A 23,621-nucleotide genomic window follows, 5' to 3' on the forward strand; every position below is an offset into this window, starting at 1 on the left:
CAATAAATAACAGCCCTCTCCATAGCCCCCCCCCCAGTGTATTGAATTGGATTTAGCATGTTTCAATAAGCTAATGTGAGGCGCACCCTTAACTCTCCCCACCCCCCTTCCCTACCACCACCCTTTCTACCATCTATTAGATAGTGTATGTGCCCCTCACTGTAAAAAAAAAAAAGCTTGGACATAGCTGCAATCTGTAAAGACCATCCCTGTTTGTTTCCGCGTGAGGCAGACAGCTGCTTATTAAGGAGTGCTGCACTTCGAGTGCAGATGTGGAATTTTTTTTTTTTTTGTGGAGCCCTCCAGGAGGTTGCCTAACATTGTCAGTGCATGCCTGGAAAAAGCTGGTGCTCCAAGCTGGAACAGTTTCAAACCCAGCCCATGCTCAGGCCGCAGTTCATGACTTCAGTGTAAAAGTGAGTAAGACATTCCTTTTCATTCCCTTCTGCTTTTTTGCCTCACAGCGAGCACAGTGTTCACGTAGTGGGGGGAAAAAAGGAAAAAAAAAGTTCCATTTGGGAATCCTCATTTTGACTGAAAGGCACAGTTCATTTAAGTGGAGTAGTGGCGGCTGACTTGTCCATTTTTGGAGTCATTCGTGGGGCGGAGGGAAAAAAACAGCACAATGCGGACATGTCACAAGATCTGTGCAGAGAAATAACGTTGGTGTTGAAATGGGGAAGGCAATAACAGGAGACTTGTGGGAATATTTTAAGGCAGGGGAATTCGCTCGTGGCATTGAAGGAGGATGGCCGGGAGAAAAGACAGCTTTTCCACTGTAAATAAGTGCAGGGAAGGACAGTTAACATGCATTTGGGATTCAACTGACCTGTACTTCACCAATATATTGGACTGGATTAAAAAAAAAAGATGAATTCACCATAACATTACCGGTAAATACAATTTTGACCTCTGGACTTAAACATGGGGGGGGGGGGGGGGGGGGGGGGACGTACAGTGGTATTGAACCGAATGGCTGAATCCAACCAAACTGTACTGAACTAAATTCAGTTGAAGCCACTGTAACATGCTGCAACTTTCAACGTTAACACCGTCCCTGAGTCGAGAAAAACAAACGTTACGATTGTAAATACCGTCCAACTGAATGGTATTGAACAAACGTACTGCACAGGGTTAAGAATAACTAAGTCGAATCCACTGTTAACGTTCTCCGTTTCATTCAGAAATTCTTTTGCATACCATCAGAGGGAGATCGACTCCCACCACCAAATTATTACAAGCCTAAATCCCCAAAGAAACATCATCTGGTTGAATACGACAGCGAAGAAGGCCTTGAAGTTACCTGATCAGTTTACATTTCAGGTAAACGCAATCCTTTCTTCGCTGCCATGTATGAAGGCTCGAAGAAAGTTTGACAGTCACTTTTCACCCCCCAATTGTGTGTGTCATCTGACTTTGGAAGTTTTCAACTCACATTTAAAGGAGGAAAAAAACAATATGGAAATCAAAGTAGGTGCAAATATTCAACAGGAGAGTAAAGTACTTACATGTATGGGTGTTCCTCTGGTTGAATTAAAAAAAAAAAGGGTTGATGATGGAGGTAAGAGGTTGGGTCTTTTTGTTGCTTCTTCTGCAAGGTTTGATGTCGTTCTCAGCTTTTTTTTCCGACCCAGCCCTCTTCCTCACTCCTACTTGGATGCTCCTCCTCCTCCTCCTCTCATTTACAGCAAGTAAGCTCCGATGCCTGGCAACGTTGTGGGCAGCACAAAACACTCCAGAGGAGGAAGGACAGGGAGGGAGGGGACCACGAATAAAGCATTTGGGCGGAGAGGCCTTTTTATCTTTTTATGAAATGACACACGAGGATTTCACATGACATCTGCGACTTGGGATACAGTCGTCCAACCTTTGTAGACACCACTTTCCATCATTGCATTATCTGAATTGCTTTATAAAAAATAAATACATTTGACTGAGATTTGTATTTAATATTCATAGGTTGGCAAAAAACTTGACCCTTGAACTTTTGAAACCAAGACTTTGCAGATTTTTTTTTTTGTCCGATTAACATTGGTTAACGTATTTTTGCACTTGTATGGGTGCTCTGTTAAAATGCAATTCATACATCATTCCTTTAAATGTGTTTTTTTTCACGCCCCAAAATACAACTTTTTTCAACAGTGAAACCTTTTTTACCATGAACAGTGGGAAACCTACGTTTAAACTTATAAGTTTTCAAATGCATTGATTTTTCCCTTTAAATTACTTTTCATCTCCATTTATTTTCTCAAGAGTAAAATTTTATTCCTATTATTCTATTTCAATGTATGTTTTCAATTATACTCCAAATAAAAGACAAAATATTATTAAACAAGAAATCTTATTTAAAAACAACACTTTTTTACCACATGAAAAAAACATGGAAAACTGTACTGCTTCCTTTGCAAAAAAAAAGTGTACCGTCCCCCAAACAAAACTTTTTCTAAAGCTATATTGTTACGTTTATCTCTCAGCAGTAGAACGCAGGACAGTGGGCGACAGGTTAGCATATCCACCTCACAGTGCAGAGTTCGATTCCAGCTCCGGCCGTCCTGTGTGGAGTTTGCATGTTTTCCCCGTGCCCGCGTGGTTTTTCTCCGGGCACTCCAGTTTCATCCCGCATTCCAAAAACATGCATGGCAGGTTAATAGAACACTCTAAATTGTCCCTAGGTGTGAGTGCAAACTGTTTTTCGTTTGTGATGGGCTCTGGCACGCCCGCGACCCTCGTGAGGATAAGCGGATTACAAAATGGATGGATGGATATTAGAAGTTGATGTGTTTATGCTCAAACGTTTTAAAGTTCCTTAAAATACAATAACATTGCATGTACAGGAAAGAGGGTTTTAGTTTGACCCTGACATTCCTGATCTAGATTTCCATTATTTTCCATGGGGAAAAGATTTGTTCTGACACTCAGAACTGTCTTGAACTGATGATGTTGATGAGAACGAATGAATATTAAATGTTTGAATTTAATATCCCCAAAAATGAAGACGGGATTCATAAAAGAAGCAAAGGTTTAATTTACAGTTTACTAAATGTACATTTCTTTTTAAAAAGTATCCTTATACACAATAAATACAATACAAAATTAATCTGTAATACTATACTTCAAATTCTCTTGTCGTCTTTTTTGTACATTATTGTTCTTTTTTTTCTTTCACTCCGCCTCCCCGCTCTTTGCGTAACCTTGTGCTGCGTTTCAGTTGGACTTGTCCATGGGGCAGACATTAAAAAATAACAACAAATCAAAACAAAAAGACACGAAGGAAAGGGGACTGAGGTGAAGGTTTGGGGATGAGCCTGGCCTGCCCCCTGCTGACTGAAATAAACCAAGGCCTGGTGAGCTTGGAAATCAAGCAATGTTGAAAATCAAGGATGCTTGATTTTTTTTTTAATAGAAATTTGTCACCATACGGCTTGTGCTATGTCCTTGGCACTCAATTTGATGCATTTGTGCGCGAATTTTTTTCGGACTGGTTTTCAAATGGAAGCTACACTCCTCACAAAACATTCGGGACATTGGGGGAATTTCCACAATAAAGCTAAATGCGCTTCGTTTGACCTTTATGTAAACGTTGAATGCACATGACTAACTGTTCAATGTTTCAGCACAACTTGCGCCAACAAGGAGCACAATGAACATTTTCATGGATGAAATACCTTTCATAATATAAAAATTTCCAATGGCGTCCAATTGTATGCCTTTCTGGGACTCTTTTAGTCGCTCTATTGCAAATTGCTGCTGACACTCCAAGCTCAAGGTAACTGTTACTCAATTGCAAGGTGTCAAACGGAACTGCATGACGAAGAGGACCGCTTGAATACCAGTTTTAATTCAATTATTGTTATTGTTGGTTAGACACTGGAAGAGTCATAGAAAGGCAGACGAATGGATACCTGTGGGAATTTTCATGGATCAATCGTGGTGTGATTTTTGCTTGTAAGTACGGGCTAGCTAGCTACCTCCCCTTCTCTTTCTCTCTCTCTCTCTCTGTATATCTACTGTATAGATATAAATTACACTCTGTGTGACATTTCCAGTTTGTTCTTGTGCCATAAGAGTTTTTCTCATAAAATATGTGCCTTGGCTCAGTGAATATTGGGAAACACTATCCTGGAAACACCGTTGTGGTGGTAGGGCGGGCGGGGGTGGGGGGGGGGGAGAGAAGGAATGTGGGGGACGGTGGGGGCCATGATCACGTGACAACATAAGGAGAAGCCCGGATAGGACAAGACAACAAAAACATGACGAGAGAATTCCGTGGACAAACTGGGCAGTTGTCAGGACTCCCGCTCTATTCTCATGGGAGCCCCCCTCCCCCGGTCAGTCCATGCGGGGGGCGGGGGGGCGTTATCTGCTCTGAGTCTGCGGCACCAGGTTGCCGTTGTGGCCGCGGCCACCGACCTGAGGGTGTTGGGCCAGGGTGGACGAGGCGGAGGAAGATGACGGGGGACCCGAGGGTCTGTGCGGGGGGATCGAGCGTGAATTTGTCCGGTCATGGGCCCCCTTGTGGTGGTGGTGGTGGTGCCCCCGTAGAGTGGGCTCCTGCTGTAGGTTGAGGATGCTGTCAATGGCGCATTGCAAATGCTCGTTGAGGGAGTCGTCGGGGGGGCTTCCGCTGGAGAAGCTCGCGTTGTCCATGTCAGGGGAATCTGATTTGCAGCGTTTGGCGGGAAACGAAGGGAACTCTGGCGAAGGGGGGCCCGGCGCGTGCTGGTCCATCCTAAAAGTCCCTGCTTGCCTCTGTTTCATTTTCCCGCTCGTCCGCTTGAATTTAGGAAAGTCGGCGTCCTGCTCCGAGCAATCCTCTGCGTTCCCCTTGACCCCCTTGACGGCGTGGTTGAAAACATCATCCAAGCCAGAGCTGGGGTCTCGGCCTCGTTTCTCCACTTTCACGCTGGCTATGACCGTCCTTTCGTGCGCGGGGGTGGGGTATGGTGCCGAGTCGTCGTCCCCGCCGCCCCCCAGGACGCCCGGCCGCACCCGGGGACTGACATTCTCCCGGTAAGTCTTTCTGAGGGGGAGGCGGCAGGTAGTCTGCGAGGGGGCGGGGGTGGCGGAGGCAGTGTTGTGGTGCTCCAGGGTGCCATTTATTTGCGTTGAGGACGAACTCTGACAGGGGTTGGATTGAGTGGTCGTTATGGTGACCGACACGGGCGACTGGGTTCTGATGACGCCGGTGGACGTAGGAGTGGATGAGGGTTGTGATTTGGAGGTGTTGGGCTGAGAGGTGTGCACGGGGTCTAAGGCTGTGTTGTGGACCACCTTGCCGAAGCCCGTTTGGTCCTGCTTGATCTTCAGCTTCAAGCCGATCCTCCTCCGAGCCTCGTAGGTTTTGATGGGCGGCTTGCTGGTCCTCTGCGGGAGCGCATCATCGTCATCGTCATCTATTTTAGAGTTGGAGGAGGAAGAGGATGAGAAGAACAATGATGATGCTGGCGTGCGTGATGAGGAGGGGGTCTGGCTGGTCGGTTCAGAACCACCAGGAGGAGGTGGGCAGCTACTGGACCACGACACAGAGGCCCCGCTGCCACCCTGCTTTATGACTAGTTTTGTTGGGGGGAAAGAGGCGCAAGGAGGGGTGGCCGCAGGAGCGGGTGGTGGCACTGGAGATGGGCTGGGGGCAGTCGAGGGTTTCGGTGGGACGTGCGAAGGTATGGCCGGAGTGAGAGGTGAGGGCTCTGATGGCGGAGGGGCCAAGGCGGAGGCAGCCGGGGCCACAGCAACACTGGCTGTGTTCGAGGCAGGCTCGGCCGGAGGGGACTTCTGTTGGGACGAAGCTAAACTCTCCAACAGGCGAGCGTTGGCCACAAACTCCTCTGCAATCACAGAAAATCACCTTCAGTCAACACAAGTACAAGTACAGTGGACCCGCGAGTCACGTGTTTTAATAATATAAATAAGCGCACACTATTTAAAAAAAAAATAGAGAGAGAGATCAACATAAATAAATATGTTGTTTGGTTTACATTTCAGTGTGAATTTTGGGAATTTCTTTCCGAATTGTCACAGGGACTGCAAATAGAAATTGGAAAGTTGGAATGTGGTACAAAGCATCTCTACTCTTGGATTTAAAGTTTGCTGTGATACCAGACAAATAAATGAAGGACTTAAACCATCCATACAAGATGCATTTTCAAATCCGCTTATCCTCACAAGGGGCGCAGGGCATACTGGAGACCATCCTAGCTGTCTTCGGGCAGTAGGTGTGTACACCCTGAACTGGTTTCCAGCCAATCGCAGGGCACATATAGACAAACAACCATTTGCGCTCACAATCACACCTAGGGACATTTTAGAGTGTTCCATTGGCCTATCGTGCATGTTTTTTGAATGTGGGAGGAGACTGGAGTACCCGGAGAACACACAGGAAGAACATGCAAACTCCACACAAGGAGGCTGGAGGATCTAACCCTGTATTTCTGTGCTGTGCGGCGGACGTGCTAACCACTCGCCCACCGGGCCGCCCCTGACCTAAACTCAACATGGCAATTTTTTCCTTTAACATGTTGGGTTCCCTCACATGTTAAAAAACTCGGATGCGAATGGGCACAGCCTACCTGGTCTTTCCTTGGCCAAAATCCTGTCCTGGCTTAGCGTAAGTTTTTCCTCCTGAATGAACATGCGGTCAATCATCACCATCTCTGCCGAGGGGCCAAGTCTCTGCTGCAATTCAAATGTCAGTTCAGTTTTCAGGTGTGCGGGGTGGGTTCGGGAATCAAGGGAGACATGAACACAACATTGATTCTCATTCAGGCACTCACCTTAGACTCAGAAAAAAGCAGGTATCGATATTTATCAAGCATGGCTTGCGTTCTCTTCAGGAGCTGAGAGGAGACGCTCTCAAATTCATCGTCCACTGTACATAACAAAATGGAACCCATCAGTTTTATATGACGGATGGTCATTTAGTTTGATTTAACATTTTGTGCTCTGTAAACACGGTGTAAAGATGTTAACCTACCATTGCCCCAGCCTATGCTTTCTCTATTTACCCCCCTGCCCGACTTTGTGCACGAGGATGAATGATGGATGATTTTTTTTGCTTGTTGTTGAGAGCCAAAATTTACATTACAGGCAAAGTTCAGAGAGACCGCTGCTGAAATGAAGTGTGTGTGTGTATGTGGAAGGGGGGAGGGGGGTAGTGAAATGACCCCAAATATCAGATTTAAAAGTTGGAAGGGCTTCACGCCCCAGCTCCTTGCTTTGGTTACCATATTGTTGTGTTTTGGTTTAGTGCTGCCTTCTAATCACGCACAAAGCACCGTCCCCTATTTGATAGGCCAGTAAATTGAGTTCGAAGCTTGGACACAGAACTAATTTATATCAGAAGTCAAAGCACCAGTGCATTTTTTTAAAGGCAATGAGCTGGAAGGCTCTTGTTACCTTTCTTATAATCTTGAGAGGAGTTGGCAGTTCCCTGGTAGAGATGGTAAGGCAGCAGTCGGTGCAGCGTGTCCTCAAACGAGTAGAAAGGGGCACTGTAGTTTGGGTGAAGCACCAAGCTTTGATGTTTCCTCAGTTGCTCCAGCAACCTGCAAAGGGAAGGGAACAAATGTTAATCAAAATCCCAAATAAATAAATAAATAAATAAATAAATAAATAAATAAATAAATAAATAAATAAATAAATAAATACAGAAAAAAAGAAATAGATAAATAAGGTAGGGAATTGAGAGAGGAAAATTGACGGTACAAGTGCCACGAACCTGGCTTCTTTGCTCGGTTCCGCACTGAAAGGCATCTTCACTGCTGTCTGCAATGTGAGATGAAAGAGGATTATTACCTTTAAACGAGCACTTCAAGTGGACCCATTATGTAAAATTGGCTTTTTCACTGCTTCCACACAAATAGTTGGGTCTCTGAAGAGCCAAGTGTGAAATTAAACAACTGAGACAATCTTTAGTCATCTGCCTATGACAGTGGAGCTAATTTTTCAAGGCGGACCAAGAAGGATTTTATTTTTAAACTGATGTCAATACAGATGACATTGTTATCTGTAGTGAGAGCAGGGAACAGGTGGAGGAGAAACAAGAGAGGTGGAGGTTTGTCCTGGAATGGAGGGGAATGACGGTTAGTCGCAGCAAGATGTAGTACATGTGTGTGAAGGAGAGGGACCCAAGTACAAGAGTTTGGTTACAAGAGATAAAGGAGGTGGAGGATTTCAAGTACTTGGGGTTAACTCTCCAGAGCAATGGAGAGTGTGGAAAAGAGGTGAAGAAGCGTGTACAGGCAGGCAGGAACGGCTGGAGAAAAGTGTCAGGTGTGATGTGCGATAGAAGAGTTTCAGCTAAAATGAAAGGTGAGGTGTGTAAAACTGCGGTGAGACCAGCCATGCTGTTTGGACTGGAGATAGTGCCACTGAAGAAAAGGCAGGGGGCAGAGCTGGAGGTAGCAGAGATGAAGATGTTGAGGTTCTCTTTAGGAGTGACCAGGTTGGATACGATCAGGAATGAGTACATCAGAGGGACAACTCATGTTTGAGGTTTTGGAGAGAAAGTCAGAAAGGCCAGACTGAGATGGTTTGGACATGTCCAGAGGAGAGAAAGTGAATATATTGGGAGAAGGATGCCCAGTCTTAAATTGCCAGGCAGGAGGCCGAGAGGAAGACCAAAGAGGAGGTTTATGGATGTCGTGAAAGAGGACGTGAAGGTAGCTGGTGTAAGAGAAGAGGACGCACAAAACAGGGTTAGATGGAGGAAACTGATTCGCTGTGGTGACCCCTGAGGGGAAAAGCCAAAAGGAAAAGAAGAAGAAGGTGTCAATACCGATATTTGCTAGAAAAAAAAATATACGATGTGCACAAAGAGAGGGTTCAATTGAAACGGGAGCCAATTTAAACACTAATAATTCAGACTCAACAATATAAACAGCATTTGCCATGGGTTGTAATTTAGAGCTTTGCAGTTTCACAAAAAAAAAACGTCACTTGTTGTTGAACACAAGTCTGAATTCATAAATATTCAATATATTATTATATTATATAATATTTTTATGAAGCCCTGAGGTGTTAGAGAAAACTTAGGGCATATTTGGAATCAGCACCCAAAAAAATTACCGCTAAAAGACACACCTATGATTAAAAAGAAACTGTACATATTTGATGACCAGTGTTAATCAGGAGGGCGGCCCGGTAGTCCAGTGGTTAGCACGTCGGCTTCACAGTGCAGAGGTACCGGGTTCAATTCCAGCTCCAGCCTCCCTGTGTGGAGTTTGCATGTTCTCCCCGGGCCTGCGTGGGTTTTCTCCGGGTGCTCCGGTTTCCTCCCACATTCCAAAAACATGCGTGGCAGGCTGATTGAACACTCTAAATTGTCCCTGGGTGTGAGTGTGAGCGTGGATGGTTGTTCGTCTATGTGTGCCCTGTGATTGGCTGGCAACCGATTCAGGGTGTCCCCCGCCTACTGCCCGAAGACAGCTGGGATAGGCTCCAGCACCCCCCCGCGACCCTAGTGAGGATCAAGCGGCTTGGAAGATGAATGAATGAATGAATGTTAATCAGGAGGCCGATATCTGGAGCGAATATTTGTTTACAGGAATAAGTCAAATATTTATGTCAGAATTTTGAATAATACAAATGCCAATACTTAACTTTGATTTAGTGCCTTTTGGCAATTAAAGAAAAAAAGACAAACAACCTTTTGACATGTTAGAGATATTTTTTTAATTATCACAGATGCAAAGTGTTCATGTGAGAGGAGAGGTTTTATTTTAATTTATTTTAAGGTGACCTGGTAGCCACTAAACCACTGTGCCACTTGCCAAAACGTAATGTCTGCGATGCTGACGTGCACCGAACCCAACTGTTGCGCATGGTGAAAGGGTGTCCATACAAACACAACTCTTCACTTACTTGAGGTTGGAGAGGGGCTGGCGGCTGTGGAGCAGGGATTTGGGTGACATTGGTGCCTAACACGTGGATCTGCATGCCACCTTTACTAAGAGTCATCCCTCCGCCTGAGCTGATCACTCCAGGCTTTGGGTGAATCTGTGATATTAAAAAAAGGAAAGGATGTTATTACGTGAACACTCTTTCATCATCACAGGGGATATATTCCAGAAAGACCCCACCCCCCTTCACCCACACACACACACTTGATGTGAGATTCAGTGTTCATATGAAGTTAAAAAAAAATGCTCACCTGTGCAGGCTGAGTAAGGCTCACAGGAGCGATAGTCTGATTCACCTTGGCTCCAGCAGGTCCCTGGACTCCTGAGACTATGTGTAAGTCACTTGAGGCTGCAATCAAGACAAGGCAGACTGTTAGAAAAGCCAGAACACTGCCACCTCGCATTCCGAAGACGCGCTGGAGGCTTACCTGTAGCAGGACTTGTAATGAGCACGGAGGTGGGCTGCAATGCCGAGGAAAGCTGGGCGGGTGCGGCACCACAGACCGATGAGGTGATCACCGCTTTCTCGACAGGCACGTCTTGCTGCATGCTAAACTGGCTGTTGGGAGGTGGTAGAGCCTGAGCCTGGGCCTGAGCCTGGGCCTGAGCCTGGGCCTGAGCCTGAGCCTGGGCCTGAGCCTGGGCCTGGGCCTGGGCCTGAGCCTGAGCCTGAGCCTGAGCCTGTGTGGGCTGCTTGACCTGCAGTAGGATGCTTTGCTGGATCTGGAAGCACACGGCCATGGACAGCATAACAGTGAGACTCAAAGCAAAAGGTGAAACATGAGCCCCCATCCGCGTGGCCATTTTCCCCAACCACAAGCCTGAAGGAAGTAACACAAGTCACGGGAAAGCTCAGTGTCTACCTTATTGTGACATGCACTCATGATTCCAATCAATGCATGGATGAAAAAGCTGCCTGAACTGTATTACTGAAGCTATTCAAACATACCATTACTATTACTGTACATGTCCTGACTGGGCTGAACATTTTGATGCTGAAATGGTTGGAATTGGGTGAGGAAGAACAACACAACAATGTTGACTCGAAAAACATGAAATGAAATATTTGATGTCTAGTAGTATCATCTGTGTTGTCTGGAGGTAAGAACTTTGAAGGTCAGCACATACCTGGTGGAGCTTCTCCAGCAACTGCTTCTGCTGCAGCGAGGGCTGGCTGATGGCCGAGAGCGTCTGGATTTGCGATCCCAACAGCGCAAGATGCTGCTGCTGATCCGCTGTCAGGCTGTGGACGGGAACTTGGGTTTTTAACACAGCGGGGGCCGGTGCACCGGCGGGAGGGGCAGGGAAAGGGTGGGCAAGCGGGGGCTTGGGCGACTGCGACATGGGGGGCTGCTCCTGATGTTGGTAGGGCGCCGGCTGGGAGGCAGGCCGCGGCTGGGGCAGGAGCTGCACTTGGATTTGGGTCTGTTGCGGCTGGGCCACTTGGGGCTGCGAGGGAGACTCTGTGACTTGGTTGTGGACAATGAAGAGGGGCGGTGGGTGGGACGAGGGCGTGCAGGAGCGGGAGGGCGTTTGTGACGCCGGTTGGGGCTGCGAGGGAGGACGTGATTGCTGATGGTGCGGCGACTGGATGTGTTGGCTCAGAGTCAGCGGCGACTGCGAGGGCTGGGGGCTGTTGGCCACAGGGGGCGCTGCAGCGTGACTGGTCAAGGCCGGTGAGGGAGACAAACCCTGGATTTTCAAGGGCTGCTGGTGTCCACTGGAGGGTACCTGTGGCCGTGGAATATACAAATTGGGCAGGTGTTATTTGGATCACACAAAACGAACTAGAAAGTGAAATTTCTGTAAAAAGCCGACGAGCTGATGCTGAACTGCAATGTAGATTTGATTGAATTGTAAAAGGTGACAATTGGATGGAACTGTTTCAATCGGTCAAGAACTGAGGAAAGAGGAGGTAACTTAAAATACCGCTGGATTTGGGGGATTTTTCTTTGTGAAATTATGGAAATGTTGGTATTTGCCTGAGTTTAGCAGTTTGGTGTTGGAATTGCTTGATGTGGTTCAGTGATGTGGAATGACGAGATAAAAAGATCTCTTAATTTGGTGACTTTTGCGACTATGTGGGCATTCTAGGAATGTGATAAAAACCTCAGTCGATGATGTGAATGCGCTGAACATTTTCAAGTTTGAAGATATTTGGGAAAAGGTGCAATAATGAAAAGTGTGGGAATTGTGGAAAAACAGTTGAACAATTTGGAATTGCAATGGGTTAAATCAATTGACAAAGGTGGAAGTTCTGTAAGGACAAAAGGGTGGAGAGAACAATAAAATGAACAATTTTGGCAGAAAGGAGTGACAACAAGGCTGAAAAAAAAAAAATAATCTGAGTTAAACACAGTTATTCATTTTGATTAACGCAACGATTAATTCGGGAACTGAACAATATGGAATATTCGAGAAAGTGGGAATGAAGTTTAACATTATTTTGAAGCCGGAAAGTTTGAATTGGTTGAATAATATATTTTTTTAAAGGGTGCATTCAATTTGTTAACTGTCTCAGTCATTTGAACAGGATTTCCTTTCATGGAAAATGTGGAATTGTGGGAAAAGTAGACATTTGGAGCAGAAAGAGTTTCCAAAGGGGCACTGAATTTTGTGTATAATTAGGAGTAGGAGAAAGAGTTGTGGCTGGATATATGTTTGTGTTCCAAAAAGCTCCCAGAATATTGTGTTCTTCAAAACATCAATGTTATAAAATACAGTTCTTGCTCATAATAGACCTTCAACACACACTTGATTGAATGAAAAAACAAACTTAACAAATGAAGATTAAAAAGCACAATGATGACACCTCATAGGGGAACCAATACACCCCCCCCCAAACAAAAAAAAAACAACAAATTATGATAATGATAATTTGAGTGATCAGAATTCTGGATGGATTGGACTACTTTAGGCATGAGAAACGTCACTTTTCGGTTCCTTCAAGATGCGACAAGCAAGGGACACTTCGCCTTGGTTTCATAAATCATCATCAGATCTGATTGACTGACCTGTTAGTTATCCACAGTAACAGGGAGTGAGTTGGTAGGATTTGATTATTGTTAGTAAAGAAAGAAGAAACACCATGCATTTGATGATTTGACAAGGCTATTATCATTATCGTTTGACATAATTGATTATAGTGATTATTTGACCCCCCCCCTCCCCGAACCCCAAATTCAAGATTTTTTAATTTTAATACTCAGGAGTTTTGGCAGCAAGAATTTAACACGGCACTCCATGGTCACGTGAGAGACGGGCACAACCATTTCATCTTCTCAGGAAAGATGTGAATTGGATGAAATGGAGTTTCCTCTAGTGTGCAAACAACGCAAGGACATTATTCTGCAGCATACTTGATAGTACAGTATTTACTTTTTTAAAATGAGAAATGAAGATGACAGTACATCATCGCGGGTTCCGGATTCATGCGGACGCTATTTTGCAAACAAATATTTTTGTCCCGTTAGAAGTCAAATTTGTTCTTCGATGTAATCGATAAAATCCATGAATCGGTCAGGCTATAGTTCACTGTATAAAAAATAAGCATCCCCTTTGACTTCAATTCAAAGAAAGCCATTTGATTTGCCAATCATACGGCACGTTACAAGAGAGTAATGATCAAAACGTCTCATGCTTTCACACAGCAAAGCAGTTTTAGTAACACACACAAGCTGCAAGCGTGTTAGCCGTTTGTGCACTGGAGCGACATGGAAGCCAAACTACAAATAGCACGGCAGATCGGGGAGAGGGGTGGGATAACGTGAAGGGCTGTGGCGGTGGCGGCAACAGCAAGTGAAGGTGGGGGCTTAACGTAGAGGGCACATCTACCTGCTTTACCACTGGGGGGCTCTGACCCACCAATGAATCACTTAATTGGCTGTCATGGACAGTGTGGGCCGGAGCTGTGACGCAGGCGCTGCTGACGATTACAGATGCAGGGACCCCCGCAGAGGGGGTCGATTCACCCTCTCTGTTCTCCGGCTAATAGTTTACCGTTCCCGGGGTGAGAGAAGAGAGAAGGAATGACAGGGGGTTGGATGAGAAGCAGAGTGGTGAGCCAGAGAGGTCAGACCAAGGCTGTGTTCGGAATCATGTACTTATCACGAGCAACGGATTTTGAAATAGTCGACATCCCGATTTTCCGGATTATGAGGCTGCTACTTCTTTCTCAAACTTTGAGGCCTGCGGCCTTTAATGAAACGCATTTCATTGATGGATTTTTACTGACGGGGCTCAAACCGTCAATAGATGTACCCATTCTTGCCCCATTTGACCAATGAAATTACCAAACACGTCACAATGAACCAATGAAAGCGTCACAGTCGGCCCTCGTACGGAGTTGTCATCAGCTATTTGCGGTTGGAACGACACAATTTACAGCTGCGGGAGGAGTGAGAGCGACAGAAACGCAGAAGCGTTTGTGCTTGCCGGTGCGCATGGCTTTTTGGAGGAGGAATTGACAGTCAAAATAAGGAGATTTGAGTTTATAAGAAATAGGGAACGAGTGCAATGAACACAGCCATCCATGCAGTGTGACCCCAGTCGAAGATCTGCAAATTTGCCTCTTGTGACAAGAAGAGTCTGGGAAAGGTTCTGGGATGCTGTGTAACTATAACGGTGTTCGGCATTGCTGTTTTAGGAAGACCGTCTAACCGGTGGGTTTATTGATAATATCCCATTTAACAGCGTGGAGACCCGCGGCTATTGGTCCGAACCGGCTAATGTACTGTACGTACAAAGTAGTTTTTATGGCTATATTTAACTGCTGCGGCTTTTAATTAGGTGTGGTTTGTTGTCTGGAAATTTCGGTATATAATTCGGTCAGCAGTCAAATGAAAACCACTTGGCAAACACTACTCAGCCTCACTGTTAGGCAATTATATCAATGCTGTCGCAAAATTACAATGCAGCATTATTTTGTGTTCCAACACACATACACCGAACCCATCCACCACTCATTATTGTTTTTTCTCATACCAAAAACCTGGAAACAAAAATGGATTTTACTGTATTGGCACAACACATCCTGGATATCTTCATTTTTCAGAGACCATCTGTTGTTAGTTACTTTTCAAGATGATTGAGGGCAAAATATGAAGGATTGTGCCTATGCTAACGACACATTCGAACAGCGCTACAAAACAGCAAACTCACTAATCAGGGCACAACACTTTCTAATTGATAGGAGTGATTCCCAACACAGCCCACTTTATGAGAATATTAATGAATGTTTCAGGACCAGGCGTACCAAGAGAAACACACTGACCTGCTGCAGGAACATTTGCAGAGACTCCTGGCTGAGGATCATGCTGGAGCCCTGGTTGGTGAACAGGAGCCTTCCTGGGCTGTGCTGAGCCTGGTGGGAGACCAGCCCAACCGCGGTCACCGGTGAAGACGAGGACACGGATGGAGCGGAGGACGATACGGTGGTGATTGCGGAAGGAGTTTGCTGCATGGAGAGGATAGAGGCCTGCTGGGCAACCTGATTGGTGGAGTTCCCCAGTACAGTGACGCACTCTCCGGGCTGCACTTGTGTTATCGTGGCTGCTCCGGTGCTGCTGCTGCTACTAATACTACTACTACCACTACTATTACTACTACTGGTACTACTACTAATACTATTACTACTACTGCTGATGCTGCTGCTGCTAGGGACTCCACCTGGTTGGGCTTGCAAAGCTGTCTGAAGGCTGACCGTGGGGCTCAAGCCCTCCACCTGACCTAGCATAGTCAAGGAGTTCTGGATGGGCATGCCCTGGATGACCGTCGGGCCATGTCCTGAGACGGTGTGGGTCTGCACCTGGCTCTGTGTCTGGGCCAACGAGACCGGCATCTGAAACAGGGTGGGCGTGCCCATCTGGCCAGGCTGAAGCTGAATGGGTGCCGATAGAATGTGGGCTGCCCCGGGATGTCCCTGGGAAGTCAACACTTGGCCCAAGTTGATGTTCTGGTTTGTTAAAATCTGGTTAGCAATGAGCTGCCCCCCAGGTCCCTGACTGGTTATGATGTGGCCCCCGGGGTGCTGGGTCAGGATCTGCCCACCCGCTTGCAACTGTGGCAGGAGGAACTGGTGGTTCTGCCCTTGCAGAACTGTCTGTGAGGGAATAACGATGCTGCCTGATTGGTTTAATAAGTGTACGCTGAGCGGCTTGCCTGCCGCTTGCGCCGCCTGTTGCTTGAACAACGTTTGCTGGAACTGCGAGCCTTGCGTTGTGGTTTGAGTGCTGAGAACAACGTTTGAACCTGGTTTTCCAGCCAGAAAAGTTACATTCTGAGGTGCAGAAACGGGAATTTGTTGCAACCCGAGGGCCTTGGTGGTGTCGTTCTGCAGGTTTTGGGGTGTCGACTGCTGCTGCTGTTGCTGTTGCGGTGGCTGCTGCTGCTGCTGCTGTGGCTTGAAAAGTTTAGTTTGCAGGGCTCCACTCTGTGGCGGTTTCGGCTGAATGGGTGTTGGTGTGCGCTGGATAATCACGTTGTGCATGATTTGGCCTTGAGTCTGAGATTGGGGTGCCATTCCTGAACTCAGGGGCGTACTTCCAAAGCCTAAAAGTCCAGCAGGTGCGGTCATGGTGCCGCTACTGGTGCTGTTTGCACTGCTAACAACCGCAGCTGGTCCATTTAACGCTGGAGATCCCAAAGTGGTTTTGTTGCTTTGTATGAAAAGTCCAGGTCCTGACGCCCCGAGCCCCGTCTGAGTTGTCGTCCCCGACACCTCCGGCCCAGACTGATGCAGCTGGTATCCACCCATGGCTTTCGCCAGAATGGGCTGTCCAGACTGATTGATAGTCATGACTGCGGGTTGACCCACAACCTGAATCTGTCCGATCCCCAAATGTCCAGACTGGCTGCCGTTTGGGAGAGTTTGAAGACTTGAAATTGGTTGAAGCGTCACATTCCCAAGGCCCACGGGCTGCATGAAGGGCTGAACACTGATGGCCTTATTCATCACCTGCGGTTGCAGCTGAAGACCTTGTTGAGCCAGCACAGACCCCAGCATCTCAGCGGTGGCGTTCGGGGGAGTCGCGGTGGCACTTTGGGCCGACCCAGGAAAGATCGCCGCAGCCGCCGCCCCCCCGACGCTGATGCCTACACCAACGGCCGCGCCCCCTGCTCCCGAGAGGCTGGCATCAGGCAGCGTCTGAACCACTTGAGGAAGACCTGGAATCCCAAATGATTCCAGATCCAACTCTGCATTGGCTTCTTGTAAACTTTGCTCCGTGATGTTAGCCTCGGCCAAGCTCTGCTGCAAGATGTCGCAGGGCTCGTGATTCGTCCCAATGCCATTGCTCCCGCTTGCTCCGTCTGGGGATCCACCCAGGATGTCGTCATCCTCCAGGAAGTCCAGGTCAACGCTGACTCTGGGCAGGCCTGCCGCTTCATTAGCCGAGAGCTGAACCGTAGGCTGGACCTCTGGAACATGGCCCTGGAATCGAGGTGTAAACAAAAGGATCATTTCAGGTAGGCATGGTACAAAATATGGACGACCGCATATTCTAATTTGCATTTCAGATTTCTGATTTATACTGATCTACATTTTCTGCTTATTACTTGGTTTTTAATAGGCCACATGCTGACAATCCTGGACATTCAAAGTCTTGCTTTGAGCTAATGATTGACAATAAAAGGTAATTCCACTGAAATGGGTGTGATTAACAGTCACGCTTCAGTCGTCAGGTGCACATATTTACCATTATACAGTGAATAGAGCTGATTTCAGTGTAAAATACATTGATAATACAAATGAGCTTTGTATAATATGCATCTGCGTTGCAATGCTTCATTGAAAGCAGGGAGAAAACAAATATGAGACTTCATTCTCCCATTTTCCTTTTTTTCCCCAACTTATTTTTGGATTCCCACTTCTTCCCACCATTAATAAACTATGGTGTCTGGATGGGGTGAAGAGAGGCGTTCGGTCATACATGTCATAATTAACTTGATGGACGGATCCGCTACTTGAGGCTCTGTCAAGCCTAACCTTTTCCCAAGGACCTAAAGAAATGCCTTAAGTCTGGACAAAGTTTCATGGTCATTTTGATGCCTGATGCTGAAAGTAACTGCCATGACACTAAATTTACAAATAAACTTGTCAAAATTCAATTTCCTGGTGCCTTGTTGGATTTATTCTACCCACTTGTACCTTGGTCATTTTCTTGTATTCCATCTACTTTCTTGTATATTTCCTAACTTCAAATGAGCCTTCTGTGGACAACGGTTGAGAATTCGCCCGAGAGCTAAAGCTCCAAATGCATCTACCTATTCTGTCTACTGTTTTTGTGTTGTCCATATCAAATCAACAAATTCCATCTATTTCCTCCGACGTGAATATGCACAAACGAGCAAATCAAAGCTTGAAGGTGTGTTAGTGGAGGGGACAGGCACAGAAGGGGCGAGGGGGTTGAGGATTCGGACTTGCATGCCACACAGACAGATAGAAAACAAGATAGAAAGGGATTGGGGGATTTTACTCACCCCAGTGGAAGAGAAGAACGAGGTGGTGGGATCACCCGAACCATCCAAAAGGTCGTCAGTGTCCAACTACAGACACACGCCCACCCAGGATAGGACAGACAGAATCCCCAAGGTGCCCCAAAACCAGCAGGCAAAAGCCAACAGGACAGGGAAACAGAACATCAGAGGACGAGGTGGTGGGGAGGAGGGGAAGCCAGTGGCAAGGAACAGGACAGAACACAGAAAAGAGAACCAAGATTGTCAGGAACCAGGCAAAAGTTGAGGGAAAGCGAGGCACAATGACAGGGTTTTCCAGGCTTGGGAAGCGTTAGTTTCTCATTTTTGTGAGTCAAAAGGAATAGGCTGAACCCATAAACAGTGCATTCAAAAAGCAAACAGCCAAAACAGCGGGAGCGAAAAGAGTAAGCAAAAAGGGATGTGACCGCAAGACGCATCGACCAATAGCCTGCTATGAACAATAGCTGTTATGTGCAGATTCAGAGTTCAACACTTAAAACGATGGGGGTCATTCAAGGCCGGCACACACAGTATGTAATGTTTATATTTGCAAAATTGGTAGTGACCCCCATTCATCGCGATGATTACGTTACAGGCCCACCCGCAATAAGGGAAAGGCCACAAAATAGAGAAACCCCTCCAGCTAAAGGCATTTAAACTCGTGAAAATGCACTTGTTTACACATTGTAAACATTTCCAACACAAAACAACTACAAGCATAACATGTATAGAAAATGCAAAATAAATTTAATACAAAATATATTTCGTAGAAATCAGGCATTCAATCCTCCTTATGTATTTTATTTTTATGGATTTATTTTTACATTTTTGGATAAAGTGGGGTCTGAAAATGGCTGGCACCGAATGAAATGATAGTTTAAGTGTTAAAAGTACACATTAACAGTCAGTAATTCTCAACACAGAAGTTTGACCCCCACTGCAAATCCTGATTTTTTTCCCCTGACTATCTACCAGCACCATCATCATCATCATCATCATCATTGGGGCAGCATATAAAAAAAGCCTCTGCCACTTGTCATACTCACATGGGTCTCAGATCCATGAAGAAAGTCATTGAGAGCCTCAGGGTCACTGCCAGTGAAAACAAGAGTGACATTCACAACAGTGCATCATGATAGGGGGCAAAAAAAATTTTTTTAAGTGTTTCTGATGTGCAACCTCTTGGTAACAACTTACCAAATCACATCGAGAAGGCACCTGCCGTCTTCATCATCCATGACAACTATTTAGGACGACATGAAATGGTGTCAGTCATTAAATCGCTCCATGTACAGCATTTTGTATGCAGCGATGGCTGTTTGAAAGTGCTCTATAAATACTGTTGACTTGACTTGACAGAGAGACCAAAAGAAATACACTCTACTGTTTTGTTACTTGCTGCCTCAGAATTCATAGATGAGCAGAAGCGGGGAAATGTTTTGATTACAAGACAAAAATAAAATAAAGAACTTTCTGTGCTCATCATATTCCAACTTCTTGTAAAAATAACACCCCTCCCCCCGAATCCTACAGTTGTGCTCTTTTGATTATTACAAATGTTCTATGTCACATTAATTGGTGCGATTTAAAAAATAATAATGATAAAGTGAGGCGACAACAAGATACGCCACAAATGCACCAAAATTCGCCCGGTAACTCTCACTTTAAAAGGATTGAGCGCCAAGCCTCTGCTGCTATTTACTTTTATTTTATTACCAGCTGACACTGCTTTGGAGAAAGGTGTTTGCAAGAACTCTACGATGTTGTGGCTTCTCCGGGACATCATCTTTAACACGGACATATGGACCTCTGACATGAGTCCACTGACTCTGCTGAGCTAGATGGCGTGACGGGTGGACGAGGACAACAACATGCAAAAGTTGAAACTGCGTTCACAAATGTTGTCGAGGTCACACACAGCAACGGCGATCTGTGAAGCTTTCGCAACCGTGTTTCGGCAGTGGAACATAAGCAAGAATTATGGTACATGCTGTCCAGAGGGACAATGCACGTAACATGATCTAGCCTATGAATGAATGTGGACTCACTAGCGTGGTCTGTATAACGCATAAAGTACGCTTCAGCTTGATGCAAGCAAGGCTGTGCTGACCCAAAGGAGTAACAGTGATTTTTTTCCCCCTCTAAGTCTCAGCGCCTCATCGCTGTACACCTTGCCAAATTTTGTCTAGGACAAAAATCATAATATCATTGAAATGTTCTGGACAGCATTTCTAAAAAATGTCAGATTTTAAGACATCATGCTGGGCCTGAAAAAAGGTTAAATCTTTCGTTTCATTCTATACACTATTGTATGGTGTGTAATCATTGTAAAAAATAAAGATGACTACTTCATGGATTTCACATATCATGGGATTGTTTTTGGAACATAACACCCACGATAACTGAGGGATTATTCAATTTGGAGAAGCAACAAGTTATTAGCGGTCAGTGGAAAAAATGACTACTAGGTTGTTTGCATCATTAACCTTACCAGTATGTACCCCCACTGATGAGAACATGTGCCCTGGTTTTAATCGTGATATCCAAATTTCTTGAAAGAGCAAGTATACATGTTAAACTATTCGGATAAGATTTCCCTAATTTATAGTTGTCAAGCCCCCCTCAAACGTATGTAAGGCCATTTTACAAACCCATAGGACCCTCTTTATTATGTTTTTTTCTATGCTTATGCCTAATTTGATGTAAATTGGTAGAACTGTAGACATTTTTTGGACCCACCATGGCCAGGTGCCTTCCTCTGACAGGTCATTTGGGGCAAATATTTGAATTCTGGCCATTATTTCACAAACCTGGGCCAACCCGGGTAAATTCATCATTATTCTATGTTGTCCGTTTCTATGTTCAGCAAAGTTTCCAATGACAACAACCTTATGAAAACACGGTAGAAGTTAAAAAAGTTATCAAACTTTGAAACTCAAGTTGAACAAAATACGGTCCCACCAGAAATCTCCACGCATTCGTCTTTGCATGAAAACAATGGCAAGAAATTGGATTTAAAATGTCGTGACGTTCTTCATATTAGTCTCAGGTTAAATGATAATTATGTCACCGGAACTATTTGTAAATGATCCGTGATAATGCTCGTCTCATGTATCAATTACTATTTTACACGCACACCAAGCATATTACAAAAGTATTTGTACTTTTATAACATCTTGTATAATGTAATTTGCTTCCGACCAATTAGCAGCACGGCGTCCAGGTAAAAAGTCAACAAATTGAAATTGCGCGGTTTCCACGCATCTCGAGCACCTTTTGCTTGCGGTCTCTCGTCGTCTTGCCTCGGGACGACCCTGGCATAATCACATACAATAATCCACCTTCCACACGGTAACCCCAGAATCCAAACATATCACCCACTTGCCTTCTCTACAAAGACAGCGGATATTAGCCATTTAGCGGCGCCACTGGGCAGGATATGAATGGGAGACGCTGTGAGCTACATGCTAACTAGTCTACCCTCAGCATCTACGCCTGCGTAATAACACTTATCCCGTCACGTTCTGCTTAGGATAACAACCCCCAAAACTGCACAAGGTGCTCGCGTGACGAATACAAATACCAGCCTCCAGCTGTAACGCCCGAAATTTGTCACATCGCCCGGGCTCCGTTTGATTAGCCGCAGCTGGTTAGCCTGCTAGCTCAAGCTAGGCTACCAACAATATTCGGACGTGTATCGCTAGCTCGACAGCCTTTGACATTCAAAACAAACCGCCAGCGGAGGCGCTTTAAACGCCCGGGCTTGGACGTCCACACTCGGCCCGAGACACTACTCGTACCTGGAAAATGAAAGACAGCAAAAAGCGCGGAGATACAACCTATGTCTCCCAGCGAGCTATATATGCGTGTGTGTGTATATAAATGAGTTAATGTTGGAATATTCTTGGATGGAGGGGGGTATGCTTGGGAATTCGCTGGGAAAAAGGAGCCCCCCCGTTTTGGCGGGCCGTGCGGCAGTGTGGCGAGTCGACGCCGCCCGCCGTGCAATAAGTGGAGGCCCACACGGTGCGTGAATAAATGCAGCTTTGTTGCAGTTATTGCGATTAATAGAGAAATTGCTACATTGTAACAAACTCACCCGAGACGATAGAGGTGCAAGCAGTGCGGGGTCTCCAGGACAGCCTCGCACGGGCTGCCGCACAGGACCCAACTACGGGCAAGGAACTGAGGCGACCACCGCTCTGCCTGATGCAAAACCAACACTCGGTACAGTTGTGATTTCCGCACTAATGTTTCCCCTTTTTCTAGGATTCTGTTGACATTTTTTATTCTTTGTTATTCGTAAAAACTAGTATTTTAAAGGACTTTATTCAAACCACAAACAAAGGGGAAGGAAATGGCAATACGGCAGCATGGAGGACTAGTGCAGTGTTTCCCAACCTTTTTTGACCCAAGGCACATGTTTACGTTCGTTGGACACACAAATCTCTGCACATCACCAAACAAAAATGAAACCAAAAGTACTTGCTCCTGAAAGTGACTTGAGATTTAAAAACCAGTTACCCATCAATTTGTTGCGTGCATGACGTCTTTGATCCACAGGTGAAAGAACACAATGCTTCCCTCCTCTTTCGTCTATAACTGCTTCAAACAGCAAACCGTATGCAGAAAAAGTGGTTAAGATTGCATGACTGTCTGTGTCTTATGTGTTGTGTTGTATTATTTTGTCATTTTATGTTTACTTTTCTGTTGATGGCAGCGTGGGTACCGCAGCGGCTCCTCTCTCTCCTGTGGTTGAGAGGGAAGAATTTCACGTGTGCTGTATCACATACATATTTGCTAATAAAGTTGACTTGACTTGATATGTAATATTATGATGGGGCGATAATACGCAATGTGGTGCAACAGCCCTCTAAACAAAACCAAAATTACAAGTGGCCTTTGGGGAAAACAAGTTTGTCATCTCTGCATCCAGTTATCCATTGGAGTGGATTGAATGTAAGTGGGCTGTATTTACTCTTTGATAAGGTGCATGTACTGTATATCTCAGATTGTACATCTTACTCTGTATGTAATAGCATGCCAAACCGAAAACGGCTTTACTGTTAACCACAACCTGGTTGATTTAAATGCTGAAACCAAGGGCCCGGTGATCCAGTGGTTCGTACGTCGACCTCACAGCGCAGTGATTCAATTTAATCTCCGGCCTCCCTGTGTGGAGTTTGCATGTTGTCCCCGGGCCTCCGTGGGTTTTCTTCGGGTACTCCGGTTTCCTCCCACATTGCAAAA

General features: G+C 45.7%; 2 protein-coding genes across 7 annotated transcripts in view; both read right to left on the reverse strand.

The window, feature by feature from the left end:
- ehd2b (EH-domain containing 2b) overlaps positions 1–1,658 on the reverse strand; it is a 14,667-nt gene extending 13,009 nt beyond the window's left edge. The window contains exon 1 of the mRNA XM_052078944.1: positions 1,509–1,658. The gene's annotated coding sequence lies outside the window, so the exon portion shown is untranslated. The remainder of the gene's footprint in view (positions 1–1,508) is intronic.
- Positions 1,541–22,575, reverse strand: bicra (BRD4 interacting chromatin remodeling complex associated protein). 6 transcript variants are annotated; one of them, XM_052078788.1, is made up of 15 exons: positions 22,471–22,575; positions 19,569–19,614; positions 19,418–19,463; positions 18,375–18,440; positions 15,169–17,325; positions 13,731–13,883; positions 11,025–11,627; positions 10,325–10,619; positions 10,148–10,245; positions 9,859–9,993; positions 7,715–7,761; positions 7,393–7,541; positions 6,771–6,865; positions 6,567–6,672; positions 1,541–5,825 (listed from the first exon to the last, which is right to left on the reverse strand). In XM_052078788.1, exons 2-15 carry the CDS (start codon positions 19,607–19,609, stop codon positions 4,357–4,359), a joined length of 5,460 nt encoding a protein of 1,819 aa, XP_051934748.1. In that variant the 5' UTR covers positions 19,610–19,614; positions 22,471–22,575; the 3' UTR covers positions 1,541–4,356. The 6 variants fall into 6 exon arrangements, with proteins under 6 accessions (XP_051934748.1, XP_051934749.1, XP_051934750.1 ...); XM_052078789.1 differs by lacking the exon at positions 22,471–22,575 and adding an exon at positions 22,172–22,439; XM_052078790.1 differs by lacking the exon at positions 22,471–22,575 and adding an exon at positions 21,645–22,153.
- Positions 22,576–23,621: the final 1,046 nt, after the last annotated feature.

The sequence above is a fragment of the Hippocampus zosterae genome, chromosome 10 (assembly GCF_025434085.1).
Source record: "Hippocampus zosterae strain Florida chromosome 10, ASM2543408v3, whole genome shotgun sequence".
Taxonomy (NCBI): Eukaryota; Metazoa; Chordata; class Actinopteri; order Syngnathiformes; family Syngnathidae; genus Hippocampus; species Hippocampus zosterae.

What these genes read in the sequence shown, in the direction of transcription:
- bicra (XM_052078788.1), bottom strand. Translation starts at nt 19,609, where the DNA reads ATGGATGATGAAGACGGCAGGTGCCTTCTCGATGTGATTTG. An exon ending in TTCATGGATCTGAGACCCAT is followed by an intron (nt 18,441 to 19,417) that starts GTGAGTATGACA and finishes GTGTGTCTGTAG; the next exon opens with TTGGACACTGACGACCTTTT. An exon ending in TGCTTTTTTCTGAGTCTAAG is followed by an intron (nt 6,673 to 6,770) that starts GTGAGTGCCTGA and finishes TTTGAATTGCAG; the next exon opens with CAGAGACTTGGCCCCTCGGC.